This window comes from Lissotriton helveticus, chromosome 12, assembly GCF_964261635.1.
Source record: "Lissotriton helveticus chromosome 12, aLisHel1.1, whole genome shotgun sequence".
NCBI classification, from domain to species: Eukaryota; Metazoa; Chordata; class Amphibia; order Caudata; family Salamandridae; genus Lissotriton; species Lissotriton helveticus.
Window position 1 is genome coordinate 308,147,844 of NC_136073.1, and position 24,154 is coordinate 308,171,997.

Sequence of the window (24,154 nt, forward strand, 5' to 3'; positions counted from 1 at the left end):
CCAGGTGACAAAAATAGTGATCCTACCACGATTCCTATACTATTTAACTAATTACCCTTAAACGTCCCGCCCCCACCCTTCTTCCTAGCCCTCAAGAAAACAAGCAAAAGACTTCATCGGGGGTAATTCTCGTCACCGGGTGGCTATCACGAAACTCTACCTCCTACAGACCATGGAGGCCTAGCAGCATTAAACATGAATTAGTACTATCTAGCGGCCCAGCTGAAATGGGTGGCTAGATGTCTGGTCCATCGCCAGCTATGTGACACAGCAACCATGCAACCGCCCTGGTCCCTAGCTTCCCCAAGTCGTTTCATCTTTGTGCGAAGACCCCAGAGCCTCTGCTGCTCAGTGTGGCATACAAATGTTATCGCAGGAGCTTATACATCACCCGGAGAGCGAAACCATATGAGTCTGCTTTGCCGCTGCAGTGCACACCTAGGGGATGCGCCACAACCACGTGGATTAAAGACATGGGAGACTTTTACCAGGAGGGCGCCCTAATACTGTATGCTACACTAGTCGAGGGAGATAGGCTACACCAAGGCAAATTCCTGCTGCACAGTTTGCTCTTGGAAGCACTAGCCACTATATGGGGAGGCGTGACCAGTAAGCCCCAAATGCATCTCACAATCCAGGACTTACATGTGATGGGGAGAGGCAAACCTCTCATGCAGTGGTTTGCTGCTTCCCTTAGGTAGCACACCACAATCACATGGACACCATTGAGACTCAGCTGGGAGGGGAGACCTGAACCGGCCCGCACAGACCCCAAATGGGCTTCGCTATTGGAGGGTCCTGTACATATCCCCAGGAATATATGCTTCCGCTAATAACAATACTATATTATGCAGAGGAAATACCTCAGTCCAGCTTAAATTAACCGATATTTCAATCACGTTGATGTCACCAGTCCCCGCTGCCACCTTTTAGATCCAGAATTGCTCTACACAGTTTGAGTGCGCCCATGCCTTCAGGGATACTGGAGTGCGGTAGCAGACGCCCTCTCCCACTGCACGGAACGCACCCTTCCCCTCAAGTGGAAGGCCTAGATGCTACATCTTTACCCTAGAAGTAAGAAACGTAAGGTGACCTCCCGCTTCCTAGATTTAGGACTAGCAATAACTAAGAGGCTGATCACCAACAGATGGAAGGCCTCCGAGCCCTCTCACATGGGCTTGGAGGTGATCTCTGCTGACATGGGCTAAAGCGGAAAGAGTTGCGCTACATCTGAAGGACACACATGGCATTCGCAAGACCCCAATTGCTGCAAGCTGGGACGTGATCTTGAATGAGCTGCAAAACACGCAAAAGACCGAGGTAGAGACCCTGCCCCCAAATGACAACACACCAGAGCGCGCAAAGGGGGTGGGCGGCAGGGAGGAGACTATGGGCCCCAACAAATGTAGTGGAAGGTCCATAGCAGGTGGGCGCGCTCGTGCAGCACATGTCGCTGGTTATAGAGCATACACCAGAGTATCCTCACAAACTAAACCAGAGGGGATACATTGACATGGGACACATGTTCTGTTTTTACTTTGTCCAGTTTCATTATTACATGCCTCCCCTGTTAGCAGACTACTACACAGTCAGCATTTACTGGGTTGACTACCAGGATACAGAAAGATACTGAGTGACTGCAGACAATCCCAGAGATTAACATGTGAGGCGTATACAAGTTTAGTATGAACAAGTGCTTGTCACCGCCAGAGACGCAGATACGTCCTGGTTGCATTTGTACGAATATATACGTCTACTAAGTAACCAAGCAATGATGGTGGATACAAAATGTGATTTACAGCGTATGTCTGCGTTAATTGAAAACTCGATGAAAACTCGTTAAAAACAGATTCAAACACACAAAGAAGCAGCAGTTGTAAATAAATATTTTTCAGTAAGTGCGGTGTTACTGCATAAAGTCCTGGGATAGATGCATTAAAGGTCTATGCACCTGTAATCTGATGTGTTTAACGCGAATTTGTTTTGCATGATAAAATGTGTACATGTATAAGTAAGGCACTGTCAGTGAGCTAACAGATAATATTTAGTTGAACCAAAATAGCAATTTAACAGTGACTGCTGCCTAAGGGGTGCAGACTATTCAAAGGAATCGGCCCTTTAAAAAAAAAAAATAATAATAAAAAACATTTTTTTTTTTTTAAAAGAGGAGACATGGGATGGCCGCAGTGTCTTCATAAACAATTTTGCAGAGGAGCAGCATGTGGCAATGCCCAGGTGCAGAGGAGGTCAGAGGACCATCTAATGCGAAGAAGTGTGGAGAGGTTGAGTGGGATTTGTAAACTCTGCAAGAGCACTCTGGGAGGAAACCATTTAGTTCTTTATACTGCAATGTGACAAGCATGGCAGAGCAATTCTGATGTGCATAACCTCAAAAGTATTCGGGGCAGAGCTGTTAACTACGTATCACTAGTTAGTTAATCATGACTACAGCAATTACCTCCATCGCTGCTCACTCTCAGCTCAGATGCAACCTTTTTAAGTCTTGCCTAGGCAGGGTTTGTCCCATCTCATCCAAACAGGCTGTATCTAGGATAGCAAAACACAAGGTGGACAGAATGTTGCACATTGGCAAAACATTCACCCCCAGTCACAGATCTGGGTTTAATCCATCGTTATTTTGCTCACCACGCCACCCCAGCTCAGACATGGCCATATGCAAATCAGTCTTGACCCTGTGCCTCATGGGAACAATCCAGCCCAAACTGCCAAGCCATGTCTTCCCTGGACCGGAATCAAGGATCCTAGGACCGGTGTCTACCTCTTTGCTCCGTAACTGTTCTGTTTACTTGAGCAGTGAATCTTTTGTCGCATCATTTACTCAACACTGCCAAGACAGTTGATGGACAGAATGCAGAACAATGTCATACATTCACCCCAGTACAGCGATCTGGGCCTAAATCCATCCTTTTTTTGCTCACCATGCCATTCCAGTTCAGACATGGCCATATGCAAATCAGTCTTGACCCTGTGCCTCAGGCCAACAAAAAATAGTTCTCTCGAAGTATAAATAACTTGAACAGTAACACATGCAAGAGGGGCAGTCCTCATGGCAGGATACAAAATTACAAAAGGAGGGACTACTAAGTTTAATCACCAGTGAAAAGCCAGCATTCTAGAGGACCGCAACAGGAACCAATGAAAAAGATGGTTGGTTCTTTTCAAGCCCATATCCTAGATGCATGCAAAAACAACAGTTGATGAACATAATGCAGAGCAATGTTATACATTCATCCCGGTCAAGAGATCTGGGTTAAATCCATTGTTCTTTTGCTCACCATACCACCCCAGTTTAGACCCAGCCATATGCAAATCAGTCTTGACGCTGTGCCTCATGGGAACAGTCCAGACTAAACTGCCTAGCCAGGTCCTCTCTGGACTGTAAACAAGCATCCTGAGACCGGTTTCTGGGTATTACCCTTCATCAGCCAGGCTAGCTTGAATCCAGTGGCACAGTGAGCAAGGGACCCACGTCTAGGTATACCCATCCCACTTAGGGTGTAAAGTGAGACGCAAACAAATAATTGACGGAATGCTGAATAAATCATACATTCACCCCCTCAAGAGATCTGGGTTAAATCCATTTTCTTTTGCTCACCATGCCACCCCAGTATAGACCCAGCCATATACAAATCAGTCTTGACGCTGTGCCTCATGGGAACAGTCCAGACCGAACTGCAGGCATTTTTTCACCTTCATTTTCCAAAATAAAGCTAAAGGGTAAATAGAGCTGTTTGTTATTTGACTCATCACATTTACAAACACCAATCATCTTAGCATCCCCAGATAAGCTCTCAAAACTGCTACTAATTTATGGACAAAATCTTTTAGAGCGTACTTTAGGCCAGTGCTGGCATAGTAACAGACTCACAGTTAACAAAAAGCAACGTCCAAAAGCTGGTGCATCATCAAAGATCATTTTATGGTTAAGCTCTCATTTATGAATGATATGCTTAAACCGTCTGCGGCCTTCCTGATCTAACACTCAAGAGCAGCAGATCATTCGCTCTTGCAACGAGACCCGATACTGGTTGCCAATGGCATTAATGCAACCAATAGGAACTCCTACACATTTCACCTGGCTGTCCATCTCAGCACTAAGACCGTGGAATTAACTAATTAATATTTATAGAGCGCTGCAGTAACCAAAAAAGATGGGCGGTCTGGCGCTAGAGCAAGTAGAAGTAGAAGGGCCTCCGAGGAAAAGCCAGGTTTTCAAACCTTTATGAAATTTAGGGTAGTTGGGACTCTTGCCAGAGATGGAAAGATAAAGCACTCCAGAGTTTAGGGTTCAAACAGCAGAAGGCACTGCACTCCATTCCACCCCATCCCCCCCCCCCCCCGCCCCAGTTACAAGGTTTCAGCAGAATGGTGTATATTCCTAGAAGTGCAACGTTTAATTCTGCAATATATGAAGTTCAGCTTACAGGGCTCTATGATTGATATACTAGGCCTTAAAATATTGTGCTGTACCACAGACCGCAAGTAGAATAGCCTAAGATTGTGTCAAATGGAGAGGGAATGCATGGAAATAATGCCCTCTACAAGAAACCTTACCAGAATCCCCAAAAGAGCCTTGTTAGTCGGTCATGATTATGTGAGCAGACAGGATGGCTAGCCGAGCCCCAATATATCCAAATAAGATCAGGCCAACGAACAATAAAGGGAGCAGGAGATAAATGAGCAAAGTGCATAAAACGAGTGGCTTGGGTGTATATGCATGCACTTCGAAAACTAGGGGCAGATGTACAACCAAGTCATTCCGCATATTCCGTCGCAATTAGGAACTTGCAAAATGCGATGTACTAATGTGTCTCAAACACATTTTGCGATTTCCAGTGGGGTCACAATTTACCTACCTCAACAATATTCATGAGATGGGTTTCAATTTGCGTCCCACTGGAAATCGCTAAAAACAGATGGACTGCTGATGACAGCAGACCACCATGTCCGTGATTACTCTTAAATAACGGAAATTTCTCATGTTCTTTATTTTTTTATTTTAAACCAATCCGTTTTCCTTTAAGGAAAAATGGGATGCACTTCAAAAAGAAACGTTTATCAGTTTCATTTTTTAAGATAAGGCAGTGGTCCGTGGGCTCACTGCTTGCTCTTAAAATTTTTTTTGCTGCCAGTCAAAGGGTAAGGGGCCCCCTGGGGACTCCTTCGCATTTGCGACTGGATAGCCACCTACGTGAAGCTGGCGGTAAACTGAATGTTTTGCAACAGCAATAGGGCCGTGAAACATTCATACATCTCCCCGTAACTCACTGTTAGGTAGGGATGCCCTTGCCACACCTTCCTAATAATGACTTGAAAACACTATTTTTGCAAGGTGATAATAGGATACCGACTCACAAAACTGGGTAAGTACATGACAAAAAGGCTCTTTAGCAGTCGCAAACAGCCAGATTCTCCATTTGAGACCGCTAAAACCAGTCTTACATGTGGCACTAGATTCTTTCACAAATGTATGCAGTTTATATTAAAAAATGACGTCAAATCAAGCAGTTCCAGTGATCCGAGAAGAAATGTTAACGAAGGGAGCCAGTGCTTAGAAACCAAAAGCATGGCATTTTAGTGTGCGTGGATAAACACAAAAACGTTTTAGAACTGGAATGAACAGCCACCTCTCCGCATCCTTCCAGCACGCTCACTTCCTCCATCTGCAGATCTAAACCTGCAACTGTCAAAACCACGGATTACAAAAACACCACCAGTTGGGTCAAGTTCCTTCTGCGATTATGTAACCGATGAGGAGCAGAGCGGGGTGTGCATTCACGAGGAGCAGAAGCAGGCCAGGCCCGCCATCGGCTACATTTTAATCACGGCGGGGCTGTCCCCGGTGGAGCCAGCGCCCCTTACACTGCATCCAGCAGTGTCACCGTGAGCAGCAGTGCTAAAGATCTCCGCGCGTGTGCAGCAATGTCACTTCCACCGAGAGGGGAGGGACTCCCCGACAGCCGAGCCTCCATGCAGGAACTGCAGAGTAATGGTGACCGCTCGGAGGGCACCTGACTCACACCGAGCGGCGGCGGTGCGGGATCCCCCAGCCTAGGAGAGCAGCGGATTCCACTGCATGGCTAAGCACAGGGATGGCCACTGCACGGCGCGCGTGCAGCTCAGCACGTAGCTAGATACAAGGATAGATCAAGGGCATAGCAGGAGAGGAGCCCCAGACGGCGATCGAGTGTGCACGGACCCCTCCCAACCACGGGGCGGTGGTGGGGGAGTGCATCGCTGGACAGCAGCAAAGGTCACCTCTAGGATAGGATGACATTCCCCGGGGAGCGCGCCCGCTGCTCCCCTCCAGCTTAAAAGGGGATGTGTCAAGGAACGTTACGAGGCGCTGCACTCATCTAAAGTCTAATGTGTGGCTCTGTCCAAACGCCCGGAATATTAAGCAGCAAGTAGTGACAATGCACTACACCAAACCCCCCACACAGTACCACAGCTCCGACATCAGGAACTGTGGCAACAAGTTTCAGGGGGTTCGGGTACAAGAGCAACGGGTGAAAAAGCCTCAGGGTGTGCGACCCCTGAAAAAAAAAAACAGCGTTCAATAAAGTTGACAGCACCCCGAACATACACCAAATGCGCCCAACCTCAACGTGTCATCTTAAGCCATCCCATAACACCACACCACATAAATGCACACCGTCACCCCAAAGCAATTCCCGGCACCAACTATCAAGGAACCCTTACGCCTCAGCCACTCCTGATCCCCGATGCATCGTTTACTTGGATTGAAGACAATGTATTCCTAAACCCATAAAACACCCAACTGCACCCACTGTTTAACCTAACTCCATCTATAGAGAACCAAAACTGCAGCAACCCATAATTCCACAAGCAGAGTTTTAATTCAGTCTGACAAACTCCACCCACCCAAAGTCGCAACGCCGCGTTACATCTCACAGAGCTCAATAAATCAATTAACTTCACCCACAAATCGAACCTACCGCCCAACCCACACCCGGCACTTCAACACAGTTACACAAAGCTGTAAAGAAAAAAAAAAACACCTTACACCAAACTAGATGCATCACCTAATCCTCATTACAAACCCAGAGTGTGTCTTTTCCACCAATGTATCTAATAACCAAACACATAAAACAACCACCACCTTCGTGCAATGTAATGCCCTAAATGTATATTATCTGGCAGCCACTCTAATGCACCACCTGGCCATCACCCACTCCAAAACCCCAAGCACTCCTCGCTCAGAAAGCAAAGACTCCGGGCATCCCCAACGCCTACTTTAAACACTACTAAAAACATACGCACACCGGATGCAATAACCCTACGAATCCCAGTGTAATACACTCCCACCATTAACCCACCTCAGTGGATAACCCCAACCCTAGCCTCCGCCGCGTTGCAGCTTTGCACACCTGAACTTGTTGAAGCGCTCCGGGTCCTGCTGGAAGAGCTGCCGGAGGTTGAGGGCGGCAGCGTGCGTCTTGTGCCATTCGGAGAGCTTCTTGAAAGCAGGGTCGCTGGTGAGGGCCATGATTGAGCGATGGGGGGCTACCGAGGAGCTTAACACACACGCAGCGCTCTCCAGCTGGACTAGAGGAAGAAGAGCTTAGGTGGGAGTGTATATAGTATACGTCACCTGCTACGCAGCTGCGTGAGCGCACCAAAGCTCTACAGACGTAGCACGCGTCCGAGCCGCCCTCCAGCGGGCAAACCTCAATAATGTCAGACCTCGTCTGTACAGTTACTAAGGGTTATAGCGCCACCTATGGAAACCTCATTGCTACTGTGAGACGTATCAAACAAGCTTGCTCAATGTATTTCAATACTGTAGTCTAAAAGCAGTGTTTCCCACATTTTTTAAAATTAATTATGACTGACATTTTAGAATGGCAAACTTTATCGACCCACCTAGCTTTAACGTTATAGAGAGACAGGGTTAGACCCAATTAAGTCAAAGGGACCTGGGTAGCTATCAGTATAAAAGGAAGGGGTCCCAGACAAGGAACAAGTAATTCAAAATATAACTTGATTAGAAATATACAGTTATTTCAAGAAGCAAAAATATTAGATGCAAAAGAGTTTAATTCAGATTTGCATAGATTGCCTTTCATTGGTTAGAACACATAATACATTTTTTTTCAGAATAGCAAATTTTATTTATATGTGCCCACATTCACAACGGGGAGGGGGTGAAGTGAGGGAAGTGTCAAGGAGAGGATAGGATAAAGGGATAGTCTGATTCATTCAGTGACAAGTATTATTCTCAATTCAAAACATGAGTACATGTGGTTCCTTTAGCCAAAGGCCACAACATAAGGCTCATAGAGAGTCCAGAAAAAAACTGATGCAGACAGCCTAACTCCACTTCAGCCGCTAGAGTCTTGCTTGGGGTAGGAGTTGGTGATTGTTGTGTAGTCTACGTTTTGACCCAGAATATATGTAGGAAAGTAGTCCTTACAGAACGGGTCTTCTTCAGGACAAAGAAGTTGTGGGTGGGCGACCTCCTAGGGGCAGTTAAAAAGAAATCAATTAGCACGCATCCATCCTGTTAATTATTACAAGGAGGGCGGATTTGAGAAAATTGATCAGTTAAAAACGTGTTGTCAAAATTTACATAGGACACAAAACACATAGTGAGGGATTGTATTTCAGATACATAGGATATGGTAATAGCTCACCTATCACGGAGGGCAAGAGGAACAGAGTCACCAGGGGCTGAAGTCTCCCGGACCACGTTATAAATTTGCAACTGAAAATTACAAGGAAATGGGTTGTCATCTCCTATTTAACTAAAGGTCACATCTCATTCGGTTTGAACTCTAGTTTGTTAACCAACAGATGCATCTCTGGTCATTTTTAACTTCGGGCTTTAATCAAAGAAAATTTAATAATAAGGGAATCACCTGTTGGGCCGATTTTTATTAATTTGAATACATAGGGTAAAGATCTCAAAAGTTAAACATTTGCATAATGTCGAGAGGCACATCTATTATGTGTGCAATATATATCGTCTCTCTGTAACCAATTTTTGGCAAACTCGGGTCTACCGATCTAAAAAGATTACCCGATTTTGTATTCAAAGGATACCGTATTGCAACTGTAAAGATCATCCCTTCTAGTGCTAAATTAGTCCATATAATCAAGTTGATGGTTGTTGATTCCTGATTAAAATACGCCTGTATATGGGGGACAAAGTTGGAAAATAGTGCTATCGGTAGCTTACATTTGCACAATTTTAAAAGCCTAGCTGTACACTGAGTCAAAAAAACATACCTCTGAACTCAGGAGGGTTCTCGAGGCGTCCCGCCGATAGATATTTTTTATTTCATATTTCTTCTGCCTTAAAGTGAGGAGAAAGGCATTTAGCATTCAGGCCGTACTATACCACATTAAATCCAACTAACACGGTTTCTCACGTGAGGCTTACCTCAGATGCTCAATTTGGTTGAAGGCCGGGTAGATCCTATGTAACCACCACACCTTCTGGTGCTTGGTTAGTTCGCGTTATCAAATTGATGGTGGTTGGTTCAAAAAACGCCTGTGTATGGGGGACACGGTTGGAAAATAATGCTATCGGTAATTTTCATTTACACATTTTTAAAAAAAAACCTAGCTGTACCAAAGACATACCTCTGAGCCAAGGAGGGTTCTCGAGGCGTATCGCCAATAGATATTCTTTGATTTCTTATTTCTTCTGCCTTAAAGTGAGGAGAAGGGCATTTTAGCATCAAGGCCACATTACACCACATTCCATCCAGCTAACACGATTTATCCATGAGGCTTACCTCCGATGCTCAATTATGTGGAGGCAGGGTAAATCCTATGTATTCGGCACACCTGCCTGCAAAATAACGAAGTGCCAATGGGTTCATATATTCGACCCATGTGTAACGCGTTTTTTAAGTCCCCAACCAAAACCGGGACACACGCTTACCTTCAAAGTGTTTAGTTGGACCGAAATATATCCCGCAGCTCAACGTGTTTAAAGCTCTGCCACAACGACGAGGCCTTGTTCACTTCCTGGTTAGTTTCAAGGGGTGGAGCATAAACGCGAGGCCTTAATGGAGGTAGTAAAAAGACTACGCCCCTGCTAGTCGCAGTGTTCTAAGTCGATTCAGTGCCCTCCAGTCATTATTGGAAAATAGCCTATTCTTGAATGCTATTAAGGGCATAGATATATAATTGTCAGAAAATAAATATTAAGCCTAATTAAAACAAATTGGCTCAGAGCCGCACAAGGCTGTATAGAACAAACCTTAAAGGGACATTGCTCCTCTAGACATTTGGGGCAAATCATTTTAAAGGACTTTGTTCCCAAAAAATATATATAAAACACCAAACGAGCGCACCGCGCCCCATCTTGTTGAGTAATTTTTTGACATACATTTTATGTTATTCAAATACCATCTAATAATGGATCTTAGGTTGGCACATTTAGTACACACAATTCCTTCATTAGGACATAGGATCAGGATCTATGGCTTGCCCACCAGACAGGATCGCAAAAAAAACCACATAGTAATAACAAAGTAGTAGTATATACAGAGGTTATATATCCAGGCATTGTGCACTTATCTCCCATGATATTATAAATCAAGCCATTTCCTAGATTTCTCATAGGAAGTACATGTCATATTGTTTGGGCCGAGTGCACTTATCTCACAGGACAGTGTAACCCATACCACGTTTCAAGGTTTAGTCCACTATCGTACAAATCCATAAATAAAGCATTTCTTACGCAGAGTAATGTAGATTGTTCAATATGTTACCCTGTGGAAAAGATCAAAAATTAGCCAACTGTACAAAACTGCTTCCAGATTCGTTTAAACAATGTAGATGGTTCAACATGATACCCTGTTGAAAAAAATCAAAGATTAGCCAACTGTACAAAACTGCTTTCAGATTCATTTAAGCCCTCAACTACAGAATTGAAAATATGAATCCACTTCAGCTCTCTGACATTTAGAATGCTGGATAGATCACCTCCCCTTGGGCCTAGTGTTACATGTTCTAAAACTACCCATTTCAGTGTTTCAGGCATGTGATTTTCTTTAACGCAGTGTTCAACCAAGGGTGCCCCAGGCACCTTACATCTGATGCGGCTGCAGTGTGCAAGGAATCTTGCTTTCACACGCTGCTGGGTCTGACCTACGTATATGAGATCACATGGACAGATTATGCCATAGATCACATTCCTGGTGTTACAGTTCGTGTGGCTCTTGTCTATGTGTCGATGATTTTTGAAAAGAAAGTCCTTAGATTGAATAGTAGACGGGCAAGCCTTGCAATTCCCACATCTAAAATGTCCAACTACAGGTGGTTGTTTCCAGCAAGAAGCCAAAGTAGGTGCAGATGGGCACTCTAGAAAAGATGATACTACATAGTCTTTTACATTCCTAGCTTTTTTGAAGGCGTGCATGGGTACATTTGTAATCTCTAAATCATCTGCAATTAGACCCCAGTGTTTGTTTATAGTCTTTTTAATTGCATGACTCTTTGTTGAAAAGGTAGTCACGCAAATCATGCGTTCTTCTGATTGACGAATACGTGAAGGGGGTTCCAAGAGTGTTTCACGATGACAGAACCATGCCCTCTTCCTGGAGCGCTTGATCAACCGTTTTGGGTAACCTCTCTCTATCAAACGCTTCATCATTGTGTCCGATTGTGCCATATAGTCTTCTTTCCTACTGCAGTTCCTCCGAACACGGAGAAACTGACCATAGGGCAAGTTATCTCGAAGGCTCCGCGGATGATGACTTGAATATTGCAACAACGAGTTTCGTTCCGCAGGCTTTCTGAAGAGTGTGGTATACAGTGTGCCTTCCTCTGCTACTATCGTGATGTCCAGGAAATCAATTTTACTGTTATTGGCTTGCATCGTAAATTGGATGTCAGGAGATTGCAGGTTTAGCCAAGAGTGGAAGCGTTCAAGTTCACTATCGCTACCCTTCCAGATCACCAAAACATCATCAATATAACGCATCCATAGTTGTATTTGATGCCGAAATGGATTATGATCACTGATGACAAAAGTCTTTTCATAAAAAGCCATGAACAAAATTGCCAGGTCCGGGGCAAAAGCTGCCCCCATAAAAAATCGGGTAATCTTTTTAGATCGGTAGACCCGAGTTTGCCCAAAAATTGGTTACAGAGAGACAATATATATTGCACACATAATAGACGTGCCTCTCGACATTATGCAAATGTTTAACTTTTGAGATCTTTACCCTATGTATTCAAATTAATAAAAATCGGCCCAACAGGTGATTCCCTTATTATTAAATTTTCTTTGATTAAAGCCCAAAGTTAAAAATGACCAGAGATGCATCTGTTGGTTAACAAACTAGAGTTCAAACCGAATGAGATGTGACCTTTAGTTAAATAGGAGATGACAACCCATTTCCTTGTAATTTTCAGTTGCAAATTTATAACGTGGTCCGGGAGACTTCAGCCCCTGGTGACTCTGTTCCTCTTGCCCTCCGTGATAGGTGAGCTATTACCATATCCTATGTATCTGAAATACAATCCCTCACTATGTGTTTTGTGTCCTATGTAAATTTTGACAACACGTTTTTAACTGATCAATTTTCTCAAATCCACCCTCCTTGTAATAATTAACAGGATGGGTGCGTGCTAATTGATTTCTTTTTAACTGCCCCTAGGAGGTCGCCCACCCACAACTTCTTTGTCCTGAAGAAGACCCGTTCTGTAGGGACTACTTTCCTACATATATTCTGGGTCGAAACGTAGACTACACAACAATCACCAACTCCTACCCCAAGCAAGACTCTAGCGGCTGAAGTGGAGTTAGGCTGTCTGCATCAATTTTTTTCTGGACTCTCTATGAGCCTTATGTTGTGGCCTTTGGCTAAAGGAACCACATGTACTCATGTTTTGAATTGAGAATAATACTTGTCACTGAATGAATCAGACTATCCCTTTATCCTATCCTCTCCTTGACACTTCCCTCACTTCACCCCCTCCCCGTTGTGAATGTGGGCACATATAAATAAAATGTGCTATTCTGAAAAAAAATGTATTATGTGTTCTAACCAATGAAAGGCAATCTATGCAAATCTGAATTAAACTCTTTTGCATCTAATATTTTGCTTCTTGAAATAACTGTATATTTCTAATCAAGTTATATTTTGAATTACTTGTTCCTTTTCTGGGACCCCTTCCTTTTATACACCTAGCTTTAACGGGCATGAGGCTGGTGATTTCCTAATGTAACTAATAGAGCATTATCCGTTACAGACATCACATTTGCATTTGAACTGGCAACTCACAGCTGCCAAGGTTTGAGTTTGCTTTTGTATGACACTTTCATAGTTTCAGTGTACTTATGAGTGACATTGAACGACCAATTGTGTGACACTTGAGAGTGACTTTTTCTCACAAGTAAAAGCAAGCAAAATACCAGGAGTTACACCCATATGAGCAACCAGAAACTGTAAGATCTTCAAACTGCTACAAAGCACCTGAAATGGAAGGGCACTAATCTCTCTCTTTCATGTGTTTCATTTGTTTTATAGCGCTCCTCATACCAGTGTAGGTTGTCGGAGCACTTTACATCATACACACATTGCGCAGAGGCAACAAATCATACTTGTGTAAATCAGTCTATAGGAAATGTTACATAAGACAGTGAGGATTACAAGTTGTATGAATCAGATGTCATCCACATTAGTAGGCAGTATATTTTAAGTGTGTTTGGGCCAGAAAAGCACAAACTCCGGAATTTAAACATACCGCAGTGCAGTGGCGGCTGCCATTAGTGTTTAGAGGTAGGGTGGGGGGAATATAACCAAAAACTAAACGTACAATAAAAAATAATTAAAATCACACTTACCTGCCGCTCCGAAGGCCGCCACCGTACTTTTCTCCGCCAATCCTGGGCTCCGACTGCACCGGCTCCTAGATGCAAAATTCTAGCGCTTCTCTCATGCTGGGAATACGATTCCCCAGCATGAGAGATGTGGTGGGATTGGTCTGAGCGGCTTCGTTTATTGTAGCCTTGGGTGTTTTTGCAAACTGGCTGTGCAATACAGTCGGGTTAGAGAAAAGTATGTACACATGTGCGATTGGCTGGCCTAGGACGGCTGGTCAAACACACATATGCACTTAAAAGTGCTCACCACTCCTCCCCCTGCCATGCCTCTCAAACAGGATTGCCTGGCCCTGCCTCATGCAAGACTCGCTCGTTAGCTGTTAGGCAAAAATATAATGATAATAAAATGCTTTAAGTATCATTTTATTTTTCCTCTTTTAGCAGCGGGGCAGCACTCCTCCTCCCTTATGGAGGAGCCGCCCCAGCCAAAGTGATTGGTTTTACTAAAAAGAATGTATTTGTACCCAAACTACCCCTTTCAGCCAAAGTGATTGGTTTTACTAAAAAGAATGTATTTGTACCCAAACTACCCCTTCCAGATACAAAAACTGGGGGGAGGGGGAATAACATTCTAACCTATATCAGGTAGTTTGAATGTAGCTCCTTGATTGCAGTTCATATGCAATTGAGTTATATTAGGACTGTAACTTATGAACTGCAAGTAACAAAATGAGCTTTGTGACAAGAGCAGTAACCCACTGAGCTAGCCACATAAAATGCTGTTCAGTGATCTCTCTGGCACACGTTCTTTGCAGCAGGCACATTAACCATCTGTGCTATTTCATAAGGGGTGAAAACTGCCACTAGACATCTGGCTCCAGCAGGAACATTATTCACAAGAGTTATCATTACATTTTAATTACTGCCTGAAAACTACTGGATACACAAGGAATTCGGTAGAAGGTGGTTTATTTCAGAGTACACAGCACCCAAGGAGAGAGGGGGTCCCCATATCACTGTAGTTAGAATAGCCGATTCCCAAGCGGCCGGACCGCTAACAGAGACAGATATTGACCGTGGCACCATTATCTGATGTATCAATCCAGAGAGCAAAGAGAAGGGAGATCATGAGCCAAGCAGCGTCCTTCTCACTCACAGGTGGAGCCAGAAAAACAAAAGTAAGCAGGCCAGCACTGCAACTGCTTATAATACACAGAACACACAGGCGCGAAGTCCCCGGGTAGCGACAGATACTCCTGAGTTCTACAGGGTCTACGCACACACATTGAACTGAGCACTCCTGCGAGTAATGGGGAGGCCTTCGAGAAGGGGATCCTCCCTCCCTCTATGAGACAGTGCGAAATATGCATGATCTTGAAGCCGGGAGGTGACAGCCGTGAACCCTCATTATATCGCCCAATCACTATGATCAATACGGAAACAAAAATATTGAGCAAATAGTTAGCTTCCTGCTTGGGACCCCACATGCTGCACCTCGTATACGAAGACCAGTGTGGCTTCATACCAGGCCGCAACACTGCAATGAACCTGCGCCGCTTAAACCACATAATGCAGGAAGTGAGAGACCAAGAGGAAGAGATGGTGCTTGTGTCTATAGACCTGGCTAAGGCATTCAACACAGTTGGCTGGAGGTACCCCTTGGAGGGCCTCAGGGTCGTGTGGATGAGCTCCGGATTCCGCTGGTGGGTCCAAATATTGTACACTGAGCCGCAAGCTCGGGTGAGACTTGGGGGGGCTTGTTCGGAGGAGTGGGTGCTGGGTCTTGGCACATTACTGTGGGCGTTGAAGAGGAGTAGAGTAGCCCTCAACACCCTGACAAGTAGATATGAGGAGGGGGGATTGGAGGCCCATCGCTTTGATCTATACTACTATGCCGCTCAGCTGCAGCCTGCGGCTTGTTGGATGGCAGAAGAGGACAACTGGGAAAAACAACTGTTGGCTGGCAGGGTGGACCCACTAGCTCTTCAAATAGCGATGATGAAGGGCAGGGGGGAGGAGGGTGACCTCCCATATATAGTGCAAAAAATGGCAAGCATTTGGCAGTGGTTTATGGAACAGGAGCTGTGTCGGGCGCCATTTCATAGAGAGCTGCCTATTTAGATGCTCGCCTCCATCAGAGAGATGGGAACACACATGTTCTTTCAGGCCTGGAGGGATGGTGGTTGCGAGGTCCTTGCAGACCTTTTTTCCGAATCAGACCTTCATAACCTATGAACAGGCAAGCAAGAGTTTCTCTCTTAGGCAGGATCATTATCTGCAATACAGGGGAATTCAGGAAGTAGTCAAGGTCACCCGGCCCCAATATCCGGAGATCCTCCAACTGACACATACCGTAGACATTCTGCTTAGGTGCAGATCCGGTCGCAGGATGATATCTCTCCTATACAAAGCCATGAAGCAGGACTCTACTGCCCTGCTACCACCATGAAGGGGTGCTTGGGAGAGGGAACTCAATACACAACTAGATGAGAGGGCTAGGGTGGCTATTAGTGATCTTACACATCCAGTCCCTTGTAATGCTAGGTTCAAACTGATCCACTATAACTTCTCACATTGCACTTACTTCACACCAGTGAAGTTGAAACGTATCTCCCACAACAAGGATGGTAAATGTTCCAGGTGAGCTGCAGAGAACGTGGACGTTATCCACCAGGTGTGTGAGTGCCCTGAGGTGAGGCAGTTTTGGACATGAGTGTCTGAAAAGGTGCGCACATCCACAGGTCTTCCGCTAAGGGAGGAACTGCTGCAATGCCTGTTGGCCCACATACGTAGACCTAAAAAACGGAAATTGCCCTATAAACTACTTCAGTTGATGCTTGTCCTGGCCATACGTATGGGGGCCATAACGTTGGTGGGGCAGAGAAGCCCAGAAATATGTGGCTCAGAGACTCCAGGGAGTGGGCATTAGCCGAAGAAACAAACATGAAATTAACACGTAAGGATGAAGGGCTACAGGCAGACCTCACGGAATAGAGAGAACTGTGCAGTACAGGGCTTTCAGCGTGGGAGGGAGGGACGGAACAAAGTACCTTTGAGAGTAGCAGGAGTGACGCAGGCTGAGAGGAAAGCAGAGGGAGGGCGAGGAAGGATAGATGTAAGGAGTGCTTGCCCCAAGGCAAAACGTCCTTAACTGGTGTGCTGCATACTGTGATACTGTTCGCCAATATTTTTGTGGACTCTAAAAGACTTCATGTTGATCCCAGCTTCGGAAATCTGTAGTCCAGGTGCTTATGTAATACTGTATGCTGTAATGTTGGTTTTCAATGTCATGGTAAATGAAAAAATAAAGTAAAAAAAAGATAGAACAATCAACGCCCACTTTGATCATCTGCAGATAATGACACCCTTGGCCGTCAAAAGGTGTCAGTGGCACTCACAGATGAGGTGGCACCAGTTTCTGAAATACAGCAACACAGGGAAGGCATCAACCCAGATTCATTTGGCTGCCTCTACACTCACTGGTACGAGCCGGCTGAACTGCAGGCCACATGTAATGGTACCACCTCTGAGGATGCCTCAGCAGGTCACAGCTGTTAACAAATCAATAGTCAGCTGAGCCCAGCTCGCCGCAGTAGTCAACTGCCATGTTGAGAACAGACTGTTAATGTTTAAAGTCCCTTTTTCAACACACACTGACTGAATGAGGCAATACGATTCATGCAGCACACTCTTGTTGGACTGGAAAAATGCTCTTGCCGAATTCTCCATGCACTGTATGACATAAGTTAGCATTCGTGGCTCCATTTTGTATTTAGCCGCCATTTTGTAGTAGTGATCGAAACTAACCCCTGTCTCATTTTATGTCTGCCTCACCAAAAAGCATGCCAATGTACTATGTGCGTGTATTTCTTCAAGGTTGAGTTTTGCTGTGATAATGAATACACTGTTCTTATTATATCGCATACATTCTGACTAGATAGGACTGTTCCCCCCGCTCAGAGCGACGAGAGCAGGCACAGTAACCTTGACGGCAAGATATTGTGTGCCCGTTCCTAAGATTGCAGCTTATCCATCTGTATCTCCTTTGTTCACCAGCTACTAGCTGGAAAATTCCAGTCGGGGAGTGTCTTTAGGGGTATTGGAAATGTACTTTATGCATTGCCATGCTGGTTAAAGCCAATGCCTCTGCAGCAATCTAAGGAAGCTGGTCAGACTGGACCCCGCTCAAGTGTATTTTCAATAAATGTTTGGTTTGTATTCTCTACTGTCTGACTGGTTCTTCATTTGTGAAGAAGGCTGAGAGGTGGTTGTGAGTGACCTAGGTGATCTTAATCAGGCCACTTCCTTCAGTTGGTGCCCGAACAGGTACCCCATCGGGTGTGGCCCTTCCTCACCCACAGACAAGTGAGGAGGTCGGGCCGCATCGGGTTGGACGGGCGGACCGGAGATCCCTGCACGAGAGAGACTGGTACTCGCAGCTGCCCCGTCTATCTGACCGGGCGGTACCTCGCCCAGTGGTCCTCCCGGCTGGGATCCTGAATGGCAAAATCATTAAATCTGACCGTTTGGTCCAGCGAGTGGCAGTGGATAATAAATTTGTTTGGCCTGTGTGCACCAGGTGAGTTTGCTTTGGTTCTTTGTGGTGCACCCCGAATTTTGAAATGTATATGAAACACGGCCTTGGGGCTAATATGTTTAGTATGTTATGGCAAAATATACGAGGGACAATACCAAGATGCAGTGGCCGTTGACAGGCACTTTTGATGAACAAAAAATTAATTTTCTACAGGATAAATTGTTTGCGAAAAGAAGTAAATTGTTTGCGAAAAGAAGTAGGCAGTCAATTTTTGATTTCCTTAGAACATGGCAAAAGGAAACTAAACAAAGACGAAGGAAAGCAGAGAAAGAGGCACAGAAGGGAAAAATGCAAACAGTGACTCAGAAAGCTGTAGCGTATGATAGAGAGAAAGTAGACAAAGGAATAAAGTGGGCTGATAGGAAATTTCAGTTGCAATGTGAAAAGTCTTACGTTGCCTGAGAAGAAAATGATACATTCATGGAGGAATTGCTAGATACTCGACCTCCACCCCCATAAGCCCTGCAGAAAATATATCCTCCTGTCTCTGCTGTTTCTGTTTCTCCTGTTATTGATTCAGTTGTTTCGGCTGCAGCACCTCCCGCTCTTTCTTTGGCTTCACCTACTGCGCCTGCGATGACTGCAAGTCTCCCTGCTATGCCTGTTGCTTTGGTATCTTTCTCTCCAGCCCTCACACTTCAGCACATAGTCAGCAGCGATGTTGGTGCCCGCTACTTCTGTTGCTACTCCTCCACTGTTCCTCCATCCCCCGACATTACTGAGCAGCGGAACGCCCGTGGGCGGACTAGGGGACAGAGACTGGGTGAGTGCTAGGGAGCAACTGGGACAGCTATTGATATGGTCTGATGTGGGAGATGAAGAGAAAAAGGTGGTAGCCAATCAAGCCGCTCAGTGGGCTCATCACCCCATTTACAGTATGGAAGATGTGTGGAGGGGGGTGAAAGATTATGAGTCGTTTGTGCAGAAGCATGCCCTTAAGCACAGGTCTGCTACTTTGATTGGGCTGTGGCAACAGCGTTTCAATAATGTAGCACCCCAGATTATTTATGATATTAGGGACAATGCGTATGCTGCTGATATGGGACCTGGTGAAGTTTTCGGTAATATAGCAACACTAGGCACTTATCGAGGTAGGCTGTTTGAGAAGAACCCGAAGACAGTATCCCAGTTTCCGATGAGGGAAATCATCCACCATATATCACCCTGAACTACCGGAGCTACGGGGTCAGCAGAATACTGTCATTAGACCGGAGGTAGAGGCCTGTTTCCAAAAACAGTGGGCTTACATTCTGTGGAAAAGGAGTGAGGTTTTGTCCCTCAAGACTCAGCTACCTGACCCCAGGAAAAAAATCCTACGCATATTATAAGGAATTGACTGAAGCCGTTTCATCGACAGTGATTGCACTTGCGGATACTGAAATGGTCTTTGGTTTATTAGTGCCCATTGATATTTGGAGGTAGGTACACACACAGGACCACATTGTGGATTTGGTTGGTACCTGGGATCAGATTAAGGTGTTGGACCAAGAGAGAAAGCCTCATAAGAAGCCTAAGGCCGAGATACTAGCTTTGCCTAGCCGAAGTATTACCTATGTCCACTCCCTTATTCCACAGAGAAGGGTAGATTGGCACAAATTAACAGCATGTCGTCAGAAGAAAGATGAAAGTGTGTCAGATTTTTTCACTCGATTTGAAGGTGTGTTTTGGGATTTTAGCGGACAGGACTTGTCGTTGGAGGGAGGTGTCCAATTGTTTGTTAACAGATTTGTTATGTCCATGCTTCCTGAGATCGGGACTCAGTTGCAGGCTTTGGAGAGCACTTGGACCACCTCCTCCTCGTCTGTAATATTGAGTATGGCACAGTATTATGAACATAGGGAAAATAAGGAGAAAGTTGAGAAAAGGCACAAAGAATTAAAGACAAAGGTATTGTTGCAACAGGCTTCTCGAGGGAATGGTAGAGGACGTGGTGGTCCGGACCGGCAGCTTCCGCGTGTTAGCAGGAACACTACGCCTGTTGGACCAAATATGTGTGTGTAATGTAAAGAGGAGGGATACTGGCGCAGCAAGTGTCCTGTGCTATTGCAAAAGGTGGCAGTCCCGAGGGAACGAGAGTCTAATGGACGGAGTTGCGGAGATGGTGGCCAGGACAGGGTTTAGGCTGTTGGGACATCAAAGGATCACACTGACCAGAACTACTTTGACGACCCTATGGGCAAACAGTACAATCATGATGACTATGATTTGGTTGAGGTGACAGGAATGTCTCGCAGCTAGGACAGCCAGGGACAGAGTGAGGGACTTGTTCAGATACCTGTAGATCAGTGCAGCCCTTACGTTACTACAGATTTGCATGGTGTGGAAGGGGAGCGCCTCTCACCTCGACAGGGCGGTGCCCGAGCAGGGACTCCATGACCGCTGACCCTTCCGCGTCCCTGATGACCAGGACTCCTCCTCTCTCTCTCTCCCTGCAGGAAACGGAACAACCAGCGGGGTCACGCAACGAACCGGAAGTGAACTCCTGCGACCCCGGAGACCCCGGAAGTCCCGCCCCTAACATCAGCCCGACACACAGAAAAGCCGACGACGAAGAGAGGAGAGCGTTCAAGGCGGCGGACTCGTGGCAGGAGACAGTGTGCGGAGAACCTGAGACGGAGACCGGAAGGAGCAAGAGCGGAAGCGAAGAGGAGGAGGACGTCTGGACCGAAGATTGGTGGAGTCCTCAGGAGGTTGCTGGAGAGCGGCCGCAACTCACTGGAGAGTTGCGGCGGGGCACGTGAGTACATTGTCACCTTTTCTCCGTGTCTCCCTGTAGATATTTGTATATTAGCTGTACATAGATCCCCTCACAGACAGTACACTGCTGCACTGTATATACGTAGTCGTTTCACTGCACTTAGCCCGTTGTATCATAACCCCTGCACTACCCCCTCACCGGAGCACGTTCTTCCCACTCCTCTCTCTCGTCTACCCCCTTCCTTGAATCCTCCCTCTTCGCCCTCACCCTCACGTTCTCTTTGGTCCCCACACAGCCCGGTGGTTGGTGACAGTACTCCGACGGTCCACAAGCGGAAAAGGTCTAACTGCCTTCTTCTCTCACTTTCCCCTCTGAGGCGACACCGGACCCCGGCCTTAGACCAGAAACCAACCCGAAGACCTTCTCACCCGTACGGACGAGAACGGACTTCAAGCCACCCCGCCTCACCTTCTGGAAACCCCTCTTGTTTACCGTGCTTGAGAACAATAAAAACAGCTGACATAGCGCAATACATCCGGCCTCCACGCCTGTTATTCCGGTCCGCACGTACCCCTATTCCACACTTGGTGTCAGAAGTGGGATCTACCGGAAGCATGGAGGCCGCGGTTAAACAGCTGGCAGAAAGCCAGGAGCTGCTAGGGAAGATGATGGAACGCTTCCTCAAGACCGCTGAAGACGATCATGGCCAGCTTCACGACGTCCTGAAGGATCGGGGCACCGCTCAGGATCAGGCTTTGGGGAGGCTAGCCGACGTCATGGGACAAAAACGACCAGCCGCATCCTTGCCCTCTGTGGTCCTGCAAAAGTATGTTCCGGGAGAAGACCCGGATTTCTTCTTCACAAACTTTGAACGCCTGGCCCATGCCGCTTCGTGGCCGGCCGATCGCTGGGGGCTCTACTTGGGCCCTCTACTGACGGGCGAACTGCAGGCGGTCTACGAACAGTCCAATGTACAGGGACAAACGCCTTACCAGGATATAAAGACCTGCATCCTAGAACGGTTAGGGATCGACGAGGAGACATATAGGGTTCGACTACGGCAAGCCCGTGAAGGACCTCAAGAGACACCCCGGGTTTTGTCTTTCCGCATCCAGGATCTGGCCAATCGCTGGTTGAAGCCTGCCACGGCCACAAAGGAAGAGATACTCTCCAAGATTTATCTGGAACAATTCCTGACCTCTCTCCATCCCGCTACCCAGAAATGGGTATGTCAACACGCCCGCTTGACGCTAGACAGCGTCGTGGAAATAGCTAGTGCTTACAGCCGAGCACAGGAATTCCAGAAAAAGGACGAGCACCTTCCCCGTATACCCCATGGAAATCAACCTCGGGCACAAAGGCCCGCCGTTCCCCGAAAACCGGAACCAGTTCCCTTGTTTCCCTTCCCGGTGGTGCCTCGACCAAGCCCTCCCGGACCCCAATGCTACCACTGTGGAGGGCATGGGCATATTTCCCGCTTTTGCCCACACAAGGAAGAGCCCATGGAGGTCGGGCTTGCCAGGAACTATGTTTGCCTTACCACAGATGCCAGCCCTCCTCCTTTCCGGTGTCCAGTGAAGATCGACGGCCACCCCATGATGGCTCTCGCCGATTCCGGCTGCAGGCAAAGCGTCCTAAGACTCCAGGAGATGCCCACCCCTATCGGGCCTGTGACCGGCACAGTGGACATCCAATGTGTACACGGGGACACAAAGAGGTATCCCACCACCAGGGTCCGAGTACAACACACCTCGGAGGAAGAAAGCCCCCTTACGGTAGGGCTGGTGCCAAACTTACCGGAACAAGTGATCCTGGGGAGCGACTACAGCGGTCTTCCGCACCTGCTTCAAGACACTACAGACTCCTTAGAAAAGTGGTGGACCGAAGCTCCTTTTTTTTTAAACCCTCCCCCCGTAGAGCCAACAACCAAAGTTCCGAGATCTAGAGGCCAAAAGAAGAAAGAGAGGAGGACCTACACCACAGCCTATCCAGTCCAGGTGGACAACCATCCATGGGAATCCGACTGACAATTTTGAGCCGTACAACAAGAAGACCCTGTGTTGCAGGACGCCTGGGGGCGTGCCGTGGAAAACGAAGACCCACTACAAGTATGTCCTTATTTTTTCCAAAAGAATGGTCTGCCGTACAGGAAAGGTGGACCCCAACAGAACCCTCAGCTGCTCGTTCCCGGTCCCTTCCGCGACAAAGTACTATTCCTGGCACATAGCCATTTGTTAGGGGTCATTTCGGAGATGATAAAACAGGACAGACCATTTTGGAGAAGTTCTACTGGCCAGGTGTGTTCAAACAAGTGAGTCAGTACTGCCGGGAATGTCCAATATGTCAGAAGAATAGTCGGTACCGGCCCTCAAAAGTACCCCTCCAACCTCTCCCTCTCATCGACGTCCCTTTCAGTCGGGTGGGGATGGACCTTATAGGCCCCATGTTACCCTCAAAGAGCGGGTGTAGATACGCTCTTGTCCTCGTGGACTACGCCATCCGTTTTCCTGAGGCCGTTCCCTTACGCCACCCTACCACCCAGAACATTGCTAAAGTACTCGTCTCCATCTTCACCCGGGTGGGTTTTCTCTGTGAAATATTGACAGACCAAGGCACCCCATTCGTCTCATCCCTTATGCGCCAGGTGTGTTCCCACCTGGGCATCAAACAGATAAGAACCTCTGCCTACCACCCCCAGACCGACGGGCTGGTGGAACGGTATAATGCCACCCTGAAAACCACCCTCAAGAAACTGTTAGGACTGGAGAGCCGTCGCTGGGAAGAATTGTTGCCCTTAGCCTTATTTGCGATAAGATGCAAGGTTCAGAGCAGTACTGGATACTCCCCCTACGAACTCCTGTATGGGAGGGCACCCAGGACCCTCTTGGATATGGCCCGGGAGGCCTGGGAGGCCGAGCCCGATCGCACCCGACCTCTACCGGAATACGTCACAAACCTCAAAACACACCTAGGTCAAATCAGAGAAATTGTAAGGCAAAACATGATGACTGCTCAAGCTACCCAAAAA

The 24,154-nt window shown here is 46.6% G+C and overlaps 1 protein-coding gene across 1 annotated transcript in view; it reads right to left on the bottom strand.

Moving 5' to 3' along the window:
- GPI (glucose-6-phosphate isomerase) overlaps positions 1 to 7,755 on the bottom strand; it is a 113,751-nt gene extending 105,996 nt beyond the window's left edge. Inside the window, exon 1 of the mRNA XM_078670616.1 lies at positions 7,413 to 7,755. Coding sequence (XP_078526742.1) covers positions 7,413 to 7,531 — 119 coding nt within the window. The 5' untranslated portion in view covers positions 7,532 to 7,755. The remainder of the gene's footprint in view (positions 1 to 7,412) is intronic.
- Positions 7,756 to 24,154: the final 16,399 nt, after the last annotated feature.